A 14,765-nucleotide genomic window follows, 5' to 3' on the forward strand; every position below is an offset into this window, starting at 1 on the left:
GAGAGGGGTGCCTACCCCAGGACCCAAATGGGCGGAAGTCAAGACAACAACCCCAGACCTGGGGCTCACCAACGCCTGTGTCGTGGCTGTCCTCAGAGCCAGCAAGGCCCCCTACAGCCCACCCGCCTTGCCTCAAAGCTGTCCTACTGGGCTTCCCTGGTGGCGCAGTGGTTAAGAATCTGCCTGCCAATGCAGGGGACACGGGTTCGAGCCCTAGTCCAGGAAGATCCCACATGCTGTGGAGCAACTAAGCCCGTGCGCCACAACTACTGAGCCTGCACTCTAGACCCTGAGAGCCACAACTACTGAGCCTGTGTGCCTAGAGCCCGTGCTCCACAACAGAAGCCACCGCAGTGAGAAGCCCACGCACCACAAAGAAGAGTAACCCCCACTTGCCGCAACTAGAGAAAAGCCTGCATGCAGCAACAAAGACCCAGTGCAGCCAAAAATAAAATAAATAAAATTAATTAAAATGCAGAGATTAAAAAAAAAAAGCTGTCCTACCCAGGGAGCCCAAGAGCCTGTGCTCCCAATGTGGGGGGACTGTTGCCAAGGCTGAGGACACCGGAGGCTGCAGGATGACACTAATGGACAAACACAGTGGCAGGGTGCAGGATACACACCGAGGACCCCCAAGCTGCCTACCAGCACCAGGCAGGGTCACCCACAGCTGTGTAAACACCAGGGCACAAGCGGATCATTTTACCCACTCAGGAGCTGGGTCAGGAAGTAGAGCTGTTCAGAAAAGAAGCCAAAAGAAATGGAGCCTCAATTATCCTGAGGGCTCAAGGCAGTAGAAACTCTGGTTGGGCAAGTTGACCGGGTTCAGCCCAGGGGCCCCAAGGCCAGTGCAGATTCCTCTTGAAGGTTGGAGAGGAGTGCCCGGTGCCGTGTCCAGGTCCAGCGCTGTGGCCTTGGGCCTCCACTTGGCCCACCCAACTCAGGGGTACAGAGAACTACCCACAGGACACCCGCACACACCAGCCTCCCAAACCCTTTGCAGTGCCCACCCGAGGCCCCTCCTGTCTTCGGCTCCATCCAGCCTGTTCCCTAACTTGTCTCCATGACCATTGATCCATTCTTTCCTGTTAAACATTCCAAGGTGCACCTACCCTTTAGCTCAGCCCCATAGGCAAACTGCTGAAGCTGAACAATCACTCCCCAAGCCCCTTCCTGCCGGATTTCCAGCCTGTAGTCCATGGCTTCCCCCTCCTGCCCTCTGTTCATTTTCAGCTAGCTCATCTGCCTGTGGGTCTGCAGGCCTCAGACACATCTGTCTAACAGAGAGGGGACCTGCTGCCCCCACTGAGCCCCATAAACCCCACAGGCAGGGTGAAGCTGGAATCCGGCCACTCCCAACCCTGAGCCACAAACACCAGCCCCAACCACCACCACCAACAGCCACCAAGGTGAGGACAGAAACAGCAAAAGCCCCACTTTGAAGCAAAAAACTCAGAGACCAGGCGAGTCCCGACGGGGCACATGTTTATCCAAGCCAGCCGCCTCCGGGCCGAGGCCCCCACCACTCTCTGGAGACCAGTTCCTCGATGGCCCAGCCGACAGTGTCCAGCTGGGGTTGGGCATCCCCTCCAGCGGCGGTCCTCAGTCACTGCCTGGCTTCTTCCGCCTGCCACACCAGCTCGCCCGAGATGTAGGTGGCCCGGACGTGGAGAGAGTCATCGAGCACCACAAAGTCTGGGTCAGAGGTGGGTGGTGAGAAGCAGGCAGGGGCAGGGCTGCCACCGTCCCCACCCCAAGGCCCGGGTGCAGGAAACCAAGGCCCGGCACACGACTTGTGCAGGACATCCCAGCCCATCACAGACTGAGGCCCCAGAAGCAAGACTCCGGGCAGCAGAGAACAGCCAACAATGTTCCCGCAGACCCTTGCCTGGCCCATCTCAGATGCCAGAAGGCCTAGCCTACCGGATGGGAAAGGGGGGCCGGACCGAGGCCACTGGCCTGGCAAAGCCACCTAGGTGAGGGGAAGAGCCCACCTCCTGCCCACCTGCCTCCTTGGCTCTGTCCCAGGCCTCCCAGGAACTCCCAGGCCGCCCCTCATTGGGCGCTGACCTGCATCGGCCCCAAAGTCCAGGGTCCCCTTGTGCTTCTCCAGGCCCAGCAGCTGTGCAGGGTGCAGGGACGCAGCCTCCAGGGCAGACTCCACGCTGCAGCCTGCTCAGGGAGCACAAATGGGTGACTACCCCCAACCCCTGGCTGGCTCTGCCATTTGACTTCAGGGCAGGCAGGGCCGGGGGGTGGGGGTGCAGCAGCAGAGCACCGAGTCCTGGGTGGCCTCATGATGCCTGGGGTCCTCCTTTCTGGAGGGGTGCTTTCCTTGGAAGCCAAGGGGAGGGGCCTGCAGACATTTGGGTCTAGAGCATTTTGTCAGTGAGGTCCCTGCAGGGCTGGGATGGGTGAGTGGCAGGAAGAGGGTACCCAGCAGGGTTCCCCCCCCAGCCCCAGAGCTCCAAATCCTAAGGTCACACCCCAAGACTCCGCAGCAGGGTGATGAGGCCCTCCCCTCCCCCCAACCTGAGGATACTGCTGGGTACCCCAATTCTCTCCATCCCCTGCTTCACCCCCCAAGCCAGGCCAACAGCTGTCTGTGCCTCCCAATTCGTCTCCCTGCGGCTCCAAACAGCACCTTGGACCTCGGTGCCCCCCACCCCCGGCCCCCTGCATGACATCCCAGCCCCAAGGCACTGCCAAGAGCCCCACAGGGCCTGGCCCACCACAGCCTCTGCCAGACACACCCTCCTCACCTCCCCAAAAACATGCCAACCCCATTGAGAGGCCCCCGAGCAGCCCAACCCTGGAGCCTGGAGTGCTGCCCCCACCCCACTGCCCTCCACAGCTCTGCACCTGCCAATCCTGCAGTTCCACAGGCCCCAGGCCAAGGCCCTGCCCTCGGGTGCCGTGGCTTCAGTGCCTGTCACTGTGGGTTCCAGCCATCCGCTTGCTCGCAGCCCTCTCCCTCTGCCATGAGCTCCTGCAGGCGGGACCTTGGCCACATTCCTAGTGCCCATCCCCTGGGGACCCCACCAGACACAGACAGGCCCTGGTGGTCCCCACTCTTCCCTCCAGCTACTCCCAGATGTAGCCTCTGCCCCAGCACACACACTCACACACACGCACACACACACGCGGCACACGCACCCCAGCCTCACTAACCTGTGGCCTGCAGGAAATGCCGGACGCAGGTATCCATTGGGGCTATGCTGCCACTCAGTGTGTTGGTGCCTTGGGAGCAGAAAGGGCAGGTTCTGGGGAGGCCAAGGGCACCAGGCACACTGGGCCACCCGAGGGCCCAATGGGTCGGCAGGGGACACCCAGGTTCTTATATCCCACCAGAGGGGCTGAGAGGCTATCCTCACTCCGGCAGTCTTCGGGACAGGGGTCACTCACCTGCCACATAGGCTGTCAGGCCATCCACCTCCACTTCCTGCTGCCCCAGCGTGTGACGGCCATTGCCCAAGCCCAGGGCAGGGACAGCATCAGTGACCAGCACCAGCCCTGCAAGGGGAAGGGGCCTCAGGAGCTGCCCAGCTTGGTCTTCCTACTGGCTCCCACCCTGTATGGCCGCTCACCCTCGGGGTGGGCCCGGTGGGCGATGCGCAGGGCGGCAGGGTTGGTGTGTATGCCGTCAGCAATCATCCCGTAGAAGATGTGGCGGCCCAGGGGCAGCCGATCACTGGTCAGGAGCCCCACGATGCCTGGGTCACGGTGGTGGAACTGGGCAGGGGCAGGCGGGGGGCGCTGAGCAACAGCAGGACCCCTGCACCCTCCCGCCAGGAGCTGGGGTGGCACTCACAGGCAGCATGGCGTTGAAGAGGTGGGTGATGAAGGTGGCCCCGCTCTGCACGGCTTCCTCCGCAGTGCCCAGGTCAGCTACTGAGTGCCCTGCGGCGACCCAGACTCAGACTCGGCACCAAGCCCAGGACCCCGGATGGGCTGGCCCCCAAGGTGATGACACACCCCCTTACCTAGGGACACGCAGATGCCAAGGGCCGTCAATGCCCGGATCACCTCGTGGCTGCGGCCCAACTCGGGGGCCAGTGTCACGATGCGGACGTTGTCCAGGCCCCCATAGGTGGCCAGCAAGTCTTGGAAAGCGTTGGCCTCAAAGGAACGCAGGTGGGCCTCGGGGTGTGCACCCCGCTTCTCGTGGCTGATGAATGGGCCCTCCAGGTGCACCCCTGGGGGGAGGGGAGGGGATGATTCCAGCAGGCCCCCTGCCCTGCAGCCCCCACCCTGGCCCCTCTTGCCTGCCCGCCCTCCCTCCCCAGTTGGGCATCTGGAAGGCAAGGGGCTGCCAACAGGTCCCCAAGGAGCCTCCCAGGGTAGGGGTGGGGAGAAGGGTCAGCCACTCACCGAGGACCCCTGCCCCATGGGGACCACCACTCTTCACGGGGATCTGAGGAAGGACCTGGGGGGAACCAGCTGTTAAAGCCCTGCCCCCCACGGCCCAGCACCCAGAGGTCACAGCCCAGTCAAGGTCAGAGGTCAGAGTTCAGAGCCCAGCCCCTGCTGGCCTTCCCTCAGGTGTTAGAAGATGGTCGAAGGCCCCAACCACGGGAAAGCACAGCACATCAAGAAATGACAGGTGGGCTTCCCTGGTGGCGCAGTGGTTGAGAGTCCGCCTGCCGATGCAGGGAACACGGGTTCGTGTCCCGGTCCGGGAAGATCCCACATGCTGCCGAGCGGCTGGGCCCGTGAGCCATGGCCGCTGAGCCTGCGCGTCTGGAGCCTGTGCTCAGTAACTGGAGAGGCCGCAAAAGTGAGAGGCCCGCGTACCGCAAAAAAAAAAAAAAAAAAAGAAAGAAATGACAGGTGCCCAGGGATGCAAACCTGCCCTGCCTGAGAGGACCTAGAGGCGGGGAGACAGCTCCCAAGCAGGGGGCAGGCACATGGCACCAAGGCCCTCAAGGGCCCCGTCAGACAGAAGCTAGGACGCAGCGGGCCGCGCACCAAAGGGTCTGGACCTAGACAGGATGACCAGCCTGGCCTCGCTGAGCTGCAGGCCCAGGAAGCAGGGCTGGCGCAGGAGGAGGGCACGCAGTCCAGGCAGAGCAAGAGGCAGAAGCAGGGCTTGGTGGCCAGAGAGCTCAGGCACCGATGGCGCAGCCACACTGTGCCCGGATCTGGACACCAGGGGCAAAGTCACTTGTGTGACTCTCTGGGGAGATTGGGGGGCTGGAGGGCAGGAGATGGGCCTGAAAGGGCTAACAGAAAGCTAACTCTTATCTTTCCTGGTGGAAAGCAACACTTACGCTGCCCTAAACCAAAAAGTTGAGCAGGAGTACTAGCACATTTTCTAGAGATACGGGGGCAAATTCCAAGGGTCAGCTGAGTTGAAAGTGATTACCTCTACGTGGGAACTGGTGGGAACAAAGGGCTGCTGTTTTTCCTAACAAACCGTGTGATACACGTAAGTTCACTAAAGGGTTAAAAAATTAAAATTAGGGCTTCCCTGGTGGCGCAGTGGTTGAGAATCTGCCTGCTAATGCAGGGGACACGGGTTCGAGCCCTGGTCTGGGAAGATCCCACATGCTGCGGAGCAACTGGGCCCGTGAGCCACAACTGCTGAGCCTGCGCGTCCAGAGCCTGTGCTCCACAACAAGAGAGGCCACGACAGTGAGAGGCCCGCGCACCGCAATGAAGAGTGGCCCCCGCTTGCCACAACTAGAGAAAGCCCTCGCACAGAAACGAAGACGCAACACAGCCAAAAAAAAAAAAAAAAAAAAATTAAAATTAAAAAAAGAAATAATGGCTGCGTTTTTCTAGAACAGAGTTTTAAAAGGGAATGCTAGAAAGCACTGAGTAGACAGAACAGTCTGGAGATGAAGGGAATGAGGCACGTTCAAGGCAGGAAAGCAGTGGAAAAGGTGAAAGTGTAGAGGGCGTTTGGGGCCTGAGGAAAGGGCCTGGCTGCCACCCTGAGGAGGTGCCTGATGTTGACTCAGCAGACAATGGACCTGAAGCAGAGAACAACGCGCTCAGACCCTCCTCCTGGAAGGGTAGGAAAGGGCAAGACTGGAGGAGGAGACCCCAGAAAAAGAGCAGGTGGTCTCAGTGGACCTGAAGAACTTCTGACAAAGTAGCAATCTGTTTCCGCCCACTGTGAAACGTCCCTGGAGGGAGATGGGGCAGAACGAAGGGAGGGGCGTGTGTGGGGACATCCAAGTGAACAGTTCTCTGGTTTCTAACGTGATACTGGTATCAAAGTTTTCATATTCAAAGCCCTCCACGATTTCCACCATAAATCAGTTTACTCTATGCCTCCCAAGGCTTTCATCCTGTAAGCATTTATGAAGGGTGACAGGAAGAAAACGTAAGACAGAAGCCCTACTGGCCCAAAACTCCTTCCCCTATGGAAGAAGCCCCACAGTTCATATCATGATGCTCGAAGGTGCTGCTTGAAATCAAGGGCAGCGGGTGACAGCACGGCATGGGCAGCGCGCAGCAGAGGAGCTACACAGGACGGAGAGAGAGAGGCAGAGGCCTTCCACGCGGAGAGCTTGGGGGCAGAAGAGGGAGCTGCCTCGAATGGCTGAAATGCAGGTGGGGAAGGAATGCTCAGGAGGGTTGGTCAACCCTGCAGGAGGTTGGGGGAAACATGAGTGTTGTGCGGAGCCTGACACCTAGGAAACGCCACTCTGGCAGGACTCAGGGCTGGGAGAGCAGTTGGGAGACTGGGTTAGGAGTCACTAAGCCTCACTGTTGGGGACCAGGAGAGGGGAGGAGAAAGAAGGGGGGGCAAGAGGGTAGGCATGTTCCTGGATCCTGGGCAGGGAAATTACAGCCTGATGACTGAAAGAGAAAACACAGAACTAGGGGCCAGTTTGCAGCAGGAAAATGAGATTGGTTTTTGACACCTGACTCTGTCGTGGGAGACTCGGGGAAATTTCCGGAAAGATGTCCATAGCTGACATTTACCAAGGGCATACTATGAACCAAGCATAGTGCTGAGCGCCCAATCCTAAGAGATGCATTCCGTTATTATTCTTACTTAAGGCTTGAAAAAACTGAGGTTCAGAAACAAATAACGTTGTCCCGAGTCTCCGAGACGATACACGAAGTCAGGGGGCCAGGACCGAACCCGGGTCCACAGCCAACCTCCCCCAGCTCCAGGCTCTGAGTCTGCGTGCACACACCCAGGAGGGGACCCCACAGCAGGCAACACAATCCAGGATCCTGGGATGGATCCTGGTCTGGAGAAAAACTACAAAACTAGAACGTAAAAGGTAGACTAAAAGGAAACCGTGTTAATTCCCAAAACTCAAGGACTCCATGGTACTCGAATAAAGGAATACCCATGCTTTTAAGAAAAGGGTAAATACTAAGGAGCAAACACGTATGTTGTGTGCCAACTACAATTCAGAAATTCAGAGAAACAGAACAATATACAAACAGAGAAAACAAGATCGAATAACATAACGTGGCAAAGAGCAAAACCGGAGAACCTGCGTACAAAGCAAAACTTAAAAGAAAAATGGACTGTGGACAACTGAATCCCAAGACTTGCAGATGAGAAAGAAGTGTGGTGGTGCATGCGGGACCAGCAGAGGAAGCCTGGGGCAGGCGATGGAGCTTCTTCCTGGAGAGCTGTCCACTGGCACCGCATACCACAGATCGGTGGTGGGGCATGATCAACTAAGGATGTGGCAATCACAGAGTCCCCAGCAGCCATAGTCAAGGAGGTGCCTGGAGGCGGCCAGACTGCAGGGTGGGGAGGGCGTATGGCAGGTGGCTGAGGCAGCGAATGCGGAAGCCCATGGGGACAGTCAGACCTGCAGTGGCACACCAGGCGGAGGAACACCTGGATGAGAAAGCCCAGGGGAGGGGACCCCCAAGCCCAGGTGGAGGGAGGCCAGCAGGTGAGGCCAGACTCAAGGGCCAAGGGGTGTTCGTGAGGGAAAGAGATCAGATTTGAAAATTAAGAGGCTGGGTGTTCCTGGGGCCTCCTTCACTGGAGGCCGGGAGCCTGACCTCACCTTGCAATAAACCTCCGGTGGCGAGGTGACCAACGTGGGACAGAAGGAGGTGACTCCGTGCGGCAGGATCCTCCGGGCCACCAGGGCGACTCCCGAACCCACGTCCTCTGTGGCCTGAGAGAAGTCAACGCCAAACCCACCTGCGGTACAGACAAGAGGGGATCACACGGTGCTCAGAGCTCCTCTTCTGGGTCCCCGCCCCGCGGGCTCCGGACCACACCGTTGATCTGCACGTCGATGAAGCCGGGCGCTAGGATGCAGCCCCCGCAGTCCCTCTGCTCGTCAGCCACGCGCCGCTCCTCAAAGAACAGCTTCTCCGGGTCCAGAATGCGGCCCCCGCGCACCCACAGATCCTCCCTGCGCACAGAGCGGGGCGGAGGTTCGCATCACCGGCCCCGGAGCCCACCAGGGCAGCCCCGGCCCCGGCCCCGGCCCGCGCCCACCTGAGCAGCGCCCGGCCCCGCAGGATGCGACAGTTGGTGAACTGGATCACCGGGGCCCGCGCCGCGCCCTGCCCGCCGCGCATCCTGAGCCCAACCAAGCGGCAGGCGCCGGATTCCGCGCCGAGTTCCGGCCTAGAGCTTGGCCGGGCGCACGTGACCCTCAGCTGAGGCGTGCCCACGTGATTCGGGCACCCACGTGACCAGCGCAGTACACAATGACGCGGTGACGTCTTCCCGGGTGGCCCGGCCCTCGGCCCTCGGCCCCTCCCTCCCTCTCGGCCCTGCCACCCGCGAGCCCCGGGACCCAACAAGCGACCCACACCCAGGCATCCAGTCACATCCGAGAACTTTATTGGACACGGTTCGGCGCCAGGGCCCAGTGGGCCCAACACACTGCGCCACGGCCCTGGCAGCCAGAGCTGCAGGAGGTGGTTCCATCCAATGCGTCTCAGGGCAAACGGTAACCGGTAACCGCACAACGCAACAGTCTACCTAAGATTACTATAGAGTTGGGAGACAGAGGGCTGCTCCATAGACGTATGAACAGGTCAAATCTTTATAAATAAACATCCAGTGAAGAGAAAATGACAACTCTAATTCATCCTTATACACAGAGCACTCTAGGGCAGATGGGTGGGGGGCGGCCAGAGGCCTGCATCCTCACTGGTCAGGGGCCTGGACCGGGAGTGGTGGGCCCAGATGTCCACGGCACGGGGCGGGCAGGGGCAAGGCTGGGGGCAACAGACAATGGGCACTAGGACACTGCGCATTTACAAGACCAACTACTGGCAGGCAGCTGCCCCGTGCGTGTGTGTCAGGCTGTTCGTTCTGGAATGAGGAGGGGGTGGTCTTTACATCATATTCTGTGGCTGGTGGGCCCGGAGGGGCTACTTTGTGGAGAGGATGAGGGCGACGATGAGACCGTAGAGGCCGAGCACCTCGGCGAAGATGAGGATCAGGATCATGCCCACGAATAGCCGGGGCTGCTGGGCAGTGCCCCGCACGCCGGCGTCCCCCACGATGCCGATGGCAAAGCCAGCTGCCAGCCCACTCAGGCCCACGCTCAGGCCAGCGCCCAGTTGAAGGAAACTCCTGGGGGAGAGAGTACACAGGATGGATGTTAGCCAACAGCCAGGGAAGGCATTAGGCATGGGTCACCAGCCATCCACCCAAGACCCCTCCTGGCTCCGCACAGTGGCTTTACCCCAGGCAGGGTGTAGGGAGAGCAACCCAGGCCTCACCTGTAGAGACTGATGCCATCATTCAGGGAGTTGGCAATGAGGACTGCCACCACCAGGCCATAGATTGCGATGATACCGGCCATGACCACCGGGATGATGGACTTCATGATCAGCTCCGGCCGCATGACAGACATGGCTGCGATGCCGGTGCCACTCTTGGCTGTGCCATAGGCAGCACCCAGGGCTGAGGGGGAGAAGATGAGGTGAGCCCAGAGCACCTGTGGCCAGAACCCTGGGGGCAGCTTTTGGCATACTTGAAGGCCAACGCAAGTTATCACCCGCAAGGGGCAAGATGAAAGTGGCACTCAGCCAGGAGCAGGTGGCTTTCAGAGGAACAGCCATAGCTGGGCACTCAAGGAACCCACGGTATGGGTTCCTCCACCAGATACCCTCATGGCTGTCTGGCCCATATGGGCTCCTGCTTTCCTGTGAAATCCCAACCCAGGCTCAACAGCACTCCCCATGCCTGCTACATAGATCCCATGCTTCCATGGAGCCTCAGACCTAAAAGGGGGAGCCGTGACAGGCTGCCCTGTCACGTGGGGAAACAGGCAGCTGGGCACAGAAGCCTTGCAGATTCTGGGCACCTTTTGTCCCACCAGGCACTTTCCCACGTCAGGAAAGGCCTGGAAAAACACGAGCTATGTCAACAGCCCAGATGTTGAGCCTGGGTCAGCCCACAAGCCCTGGGACTAAGTGCAGAGACAACACGCTGGAAGAGCCACTGCAGTGCAGGGTCAGGGGAAGCTGGCCTGGCAATTCTTGTCCTCTCAGGCCAGAGGTTCGCCCACTCCCCACCCTGCCCACCACACTTCCCACAACTCCCAGCCCAGGGACACGCTGCAGCAAGGGCTAGTGTGTCTGTCAACAGGCTGAATGCTCTGCCAGAAAAGGCAGCTCTCGGCACCCTCAGCCACAGAGCAGGCCAGGACCCTTGAGTTCAGGGAGAATCCTCTCTGAACAACCAGAGAAAGGGCAAGTCAAAGAGAGGACAGGGTACAGGAAAGACAGTGGGCTGCGAAGCCATCACCCAGGCCAACCCCAAGGCCCCTGCAGACCTGTGAGAAGCCTAGCTTGTGTTGAGGCCTCTGGTAACTGGGGTGGGGGGGAGGCTCTAGGCACTGCAGGACTCCTGTCTCCCCTGCCACTATCTCTCCTCCCTCTTCCCAGGGTGGGCTGCCTTCCTGAAAGCCCCCCTTCTCCTGGCCTGTCTTCCAAGCCTAGGAAAAACGATTGCAAGTACAACAGACAACCACAGGGCCCCAGGCAGCTGTTCTGACTCCAGTCGCCACCCTCGAGGCTCCCAATGTGCGGCTTGAGCAGATGCTGACATGGGTTAGAGGTGGAAGGGGCCAGGACAATCCCAGACATTCCTGTGCATCTTTGACTCACCTGTTTGGGCTGTCAAAAGATGACTAATCTGTGCTCATTGCAGAGCAGGGATGAGGTCAGAGGGGCTCTGCCTTCCCAGGGCTCTGAGCCTGGTGAAGAGATAGACGCAGCCCCTCCAAGCATGGTAACATGTTCCAGGAAGAGTGGGGAGGTCTGGGGAAAGGTTTCACAAGGGAGGTGACAACTGAGTGGAGGGCTGATAGTGAGTAGGTAGTCACAGAAAGGCGAGGCAAGAGGAAGAAGATTCCAGACCACACAGAGCAGAGATACCAGATAGGGAGCAGAGGGAGGGAGGCAGTGGTGGGGGCAGCAGGACCTTCACTGCTTCCCCTCCACACCCCCGACATCCAGCCTTCAGGTGCCAATCTTCACCAAGCTGCTCCGGAGCAACCGTGCATTTTTCAGCCTCCTACTACGGGCCCAGCACCACACCAGGCCAGCGCCAGGGCTCATTACTCAAGGACGAGGACACAGACTGATAGGTGGCACTGGGTGAGACCCCATTACAGGGAAGCCAGCGCCCCAGGCAGTGAGCCCTGCTGCAAGGCTGGAGCGGGTGAGAGTTGGCAAGTGAGCTGGGCCCTTCTCTGTAGAGTGCAGCATGGAGATCATGTGGCTGTGCTTCCCCTGGGGGTGGGGAAGCCACAAGAGGAACAAAGGGAAGAAACAAGGATGACCATCAAGAGGGAAAAGCAGCCTGACCCAGGCTGCTGGGCTGGGAAGACCCTGGATGCCAGCTCCAGAGTCCAAGCCTGAAGGTGCTCCAGATGGAGCAGGGAACAGAAAGAGGAATCAGGACACAGTTCCGTGAACATAGCGCCAAACACCAGTGGCTCACTGGTAGGGAGGAAGTCACAGAAGATATGGAAAAGGAGCAACTGATGGCTCCATGGAAGACATGATGAAGAAAAAATATACAAGACTTGGGTCGTAAGTTAAGAAAAAAAGGGAAGCTGGAATGGGTGATGGGGATTGGGAGAGGGAGTGGACCTCATTCAGTCGTAAGAAGCCCAGTCAGCCAAGTGCTAGGCAGGCCAGTGGCAATCTGGGCCAGGAGCCGCGGACAGAGCTTGCACTCACCCTAGCAGCAGCACCTGAGGCCTGAGAACTGTTCAGGAAGGCACAAGGAAGTAGACGAAGACAGGCCCTGGAGAAAGGTTCTAGAGAAAGAAATTAAGTCAGAGTCTGACCCAACTGACCAAGTAAGAAGCTAGCTACTGTAGGGCCACAGTAAGCCCCATGTAGGGAGGGGAGCAGGAGTGAAGCTGCATACGAGCCAACCAGAACGGGTGGCCCCAATTCCCAGGAGCCTGGGGCAAGCAAAATACCTCTGGACCAGTGATACCCTGTCTCAGTAACTTCCAAAGACCTGCTGGTCAGGCTCTATTCAAAAGTACCAAGTAAGTTCTAGAAGGACAGGAAGAGAGGCACCTGGTGACCAGAAGGAGGCCAGGAGCTGGATATGGAAAAAGGGTTCGGGTGTAAACTCTGCCAGATTTCAAGTTCCACATGAGCAGGGTTCTTGTTTTGTTCACCGATGTCCCCCAGTGCCTGGCACATAGTAGGAGCTCAATGGAGAATTACTGAATGGTCAATGACAGACAATCAACAACCCACAAGTGGCCAGGCACTGGCCCTGGAGGCATTCCGGAGGCAAAGAGCAGAAAACGGTGAGGGAAAAGAGGGTACAGCAGCCTGCTGGGAGGCACGGGAGAGCAGGCAGCTCTGGAAGATGTGGAAATAGTAGGCATCGCCTAGGACAAAAGGGGAAGTACAGGCCACTTCTCCCACCACAAATGATCCCTTACTCGCACATGATGGGAAGGGCAGGGCCCACTCAGCAGCTTGTGACCAGCAGGCAGGCCCGCCTGGGCAGAGGGAGGCCCCAAGCCCCCACCCCACTAGTGTTTATAGTCAGCAGAGAGTGTTTAGAGTTCAATCCCTCCACATACCTGCATAGGGAGCCTCTCCAGTCCACCACACAGGGTGGGGCAGGGCGAGTCATCAAAGCCCAAAACCAGACCTACCTCAGAAGGCCTAGACCAGACCAGGCCAGACCAGTCCACAAGGGCTGCAGCTGGGTCAGGACTCACCTCCCTGGGTCCCACATTCCTGGCCGGGCCCAAGTGCTATTCTCCCAGAAGGGCCCATTTTCATTGACTTTTACATCCCAGGACTGATAAGACCCAACTTCAAAACCAAGGTGCCATCAAAAACCTTGCAAGGTCCCTTCTCCATTCCTAGGGCAGCCCCTCCCAATTCCAGGCCTCAGGGAAAGGGAGAAAGGTCATTCATTCATTCAGGCCTGAACTGAAGACTTCCTTCTATGGAAAAAAAACCAATCCCCTCAACACTGAGGCTTCATGCTACCTCGCTCACCCCGACAAGCGTCTGCAAACGCAGTGCTGAGGGTGGCCTGTCTCCCAGACATCCATACTGCACCCTCGGCCTGTCTGACCCACCCCCACCCCCCAACTCCACTCCCACCTCTGGGTCCCTGCCGGCTCTCAAGACCAACCTCTCAACCCAGTTTTTCTAACCAACCTACACCGCCTACAGGGGTATTGGGAAACACCGACAAGCCCTAACCGGAAGCACCTGCCTAGGTGCAGACCCACCTGACCCCCGCCGACGGGCCAGGCCGCCACAAGGGCGAGGGCTGTGGACCACGGCGGGGAGCGCCAGGGCCGGATTCCCCACCTCCGCCGCCCACGGACAGGGTCGGCCCTGTGTCGGGGGATCTTTCCGAGGTGTGATGTCACACCTGCCCGCAGGATAGAGGGGCGGGTGCGGAGCAGACGCAGGACCTCGAGCCCCCACCCCAGCCTCGCTCCCGCCTCTCCAGGGGCTAAGATGGCAGCGGCGCCGCCGCCCCACCCCCGCACCGACACGACCGGCTGGCCGCGGGCCAGCCGGGGACCCCCGGGAGACCCTGGGACCCACACCGGGACCTAGCCCGCATGCCCTGCCCTCCAGACACCCGACGGCCCCCTGCAGCCCTCAGGGCCCCGGCCCAGGCCTGCAGTCACGTGAGACCCGGGACCCCCAACAGCTCGAAATTACGTCAGAGTGACGTCACACGCCGAACCCCGGAGAGCAGCAGGCACGAGCCCCGCGCGCCCCCCGCCTCCCGGGTCCCTCCTGCCACGGCGCTCACCGCTGAAGACCATGGCGGCCGAGGCGCCCATGACCGCGAAAAAGGAAGCGTACTCGGGGCCGCTCTTGGCCTCGGACATGTCTGCGGTGAGGCGGGGGCGAGGTCGGGCCGGGCGCTGCGAGCACCGAGCTGTACGAAGCGAGCAATCAGGCGGCTGGGAAAGCGATCCCGGCCGTCAGCCGCTGCGCTCTAAATACCAGCACCGCAGAACAAAATGGCGGCCGTGGCCGCGTCACATGACCCGGGCCCCGCCCCTGCGGGCCATACCACTTAGCGCCGGTAGGGGGCGTCATGGCCCCGGGACGCCTCCTAGCGGCCCGCTGACTGCCCACGCACTGTGTTGTCGCCTTGCCGGCCTGGACCCCTGCGCCCCGCCCCACCTCGGCCTCCTCAGGTGCGCTGTCGGGCGCCGCCGGCCTCTCGAACCCCGCGCCGTTGGGCCCGTCCGGTCCCCGGGCCGGGGCGGGGCGGTGGCGCGCCATATTAGCATATGGGGCGGGGCTCGAGGTGTCCCACCTCCTCTGCGGCTGCGCGGCAC

General features: G+C 59.9%; 2 protein-coding genes across 2 annotated transcripts; both read right to left on the minus strand.

Moving 5' to 3' along the window:
- Positions 1 to 1,468: 1,468 nt before the first annotated feature.
- AMDHD2 (amidohydrolase domain containing 2) lies at positions 1,469 to 8,593 on the minus strand. The gene is made up of 11 exons (XM_027117734.1): positions 8,438 to 8,593; positions 8,215 to 8,351; positions 7,995 to 8,134; positions 4,372 to 4,426; positions 3,984 to 4,196; positions 3,812 to 3,900; positions 3,588 to 3,732; positions 3,406 to 3,513; positions 3,172 to 3,240; positions 2,071 to 2,172; positions 1,469 to 1,695 (listed from the first exon to the last, which is right to left on the minus strand). The coding sequence occupies exons 1-11, from the start codon at positions 8,518 to 8,520 to the stop codon at positions 1,607 to 1,609; spliced, it is 1,230 nt and encodes a 409-aa protein (XP_026973535.1). The 5' UTR covers positions 8,521 to 8,593; the 3' UTR covers positions 1,469 to 1,606.
- A 173-nt stretch (positions 8,594 to 8,766) lies between these two features.
- ATP6V0C (ATPase H+ transporting V0 subunit c) lies at positions 8,767 to 14,429 on the minus strand. The gene is made up of 3 exons (XM_027117735.1): positions 14,228 to 14,429; positions 9,679 to 9,862; positions 8,767 to 9,529 (listed from the first exon to the last, which is right to left on the minus strand). The coding sequence occupies exons 1-3, from the start codon at positions 14,304 to 14,306 to the stop codon at positions 9,325 to 9,327; spliced, it is 468 nt and encodes a 155-aa protein (XP_026973536.1). The 5' UTR covers positions 14,307 to 14,429; the 3' UTR covers positions 8,767 to 9,324.
- Between the last annotated feature and the right edge of the window lie 336 nt (positions 14,430 to 14,765).

This window comes from Aethalodelphis obliquidens, unplaced genomic scaffold, assembly GCF_003676395.1.
Source record: "Aethalodelphis obliquidens isolate GAN/ISIS:26980383/991018 unplaced genomic scaffold, ASM367639v1 scaffold18, whole genome shotgun sequence".
In the NCBI taxonomy this organism is placed as follows: Eukaryota; Metazoa; Chordata; class Mammalia; order Artiodactyla; family Delphinidae; genus Aethalodelphis; species Aethalodelphis obliquidens.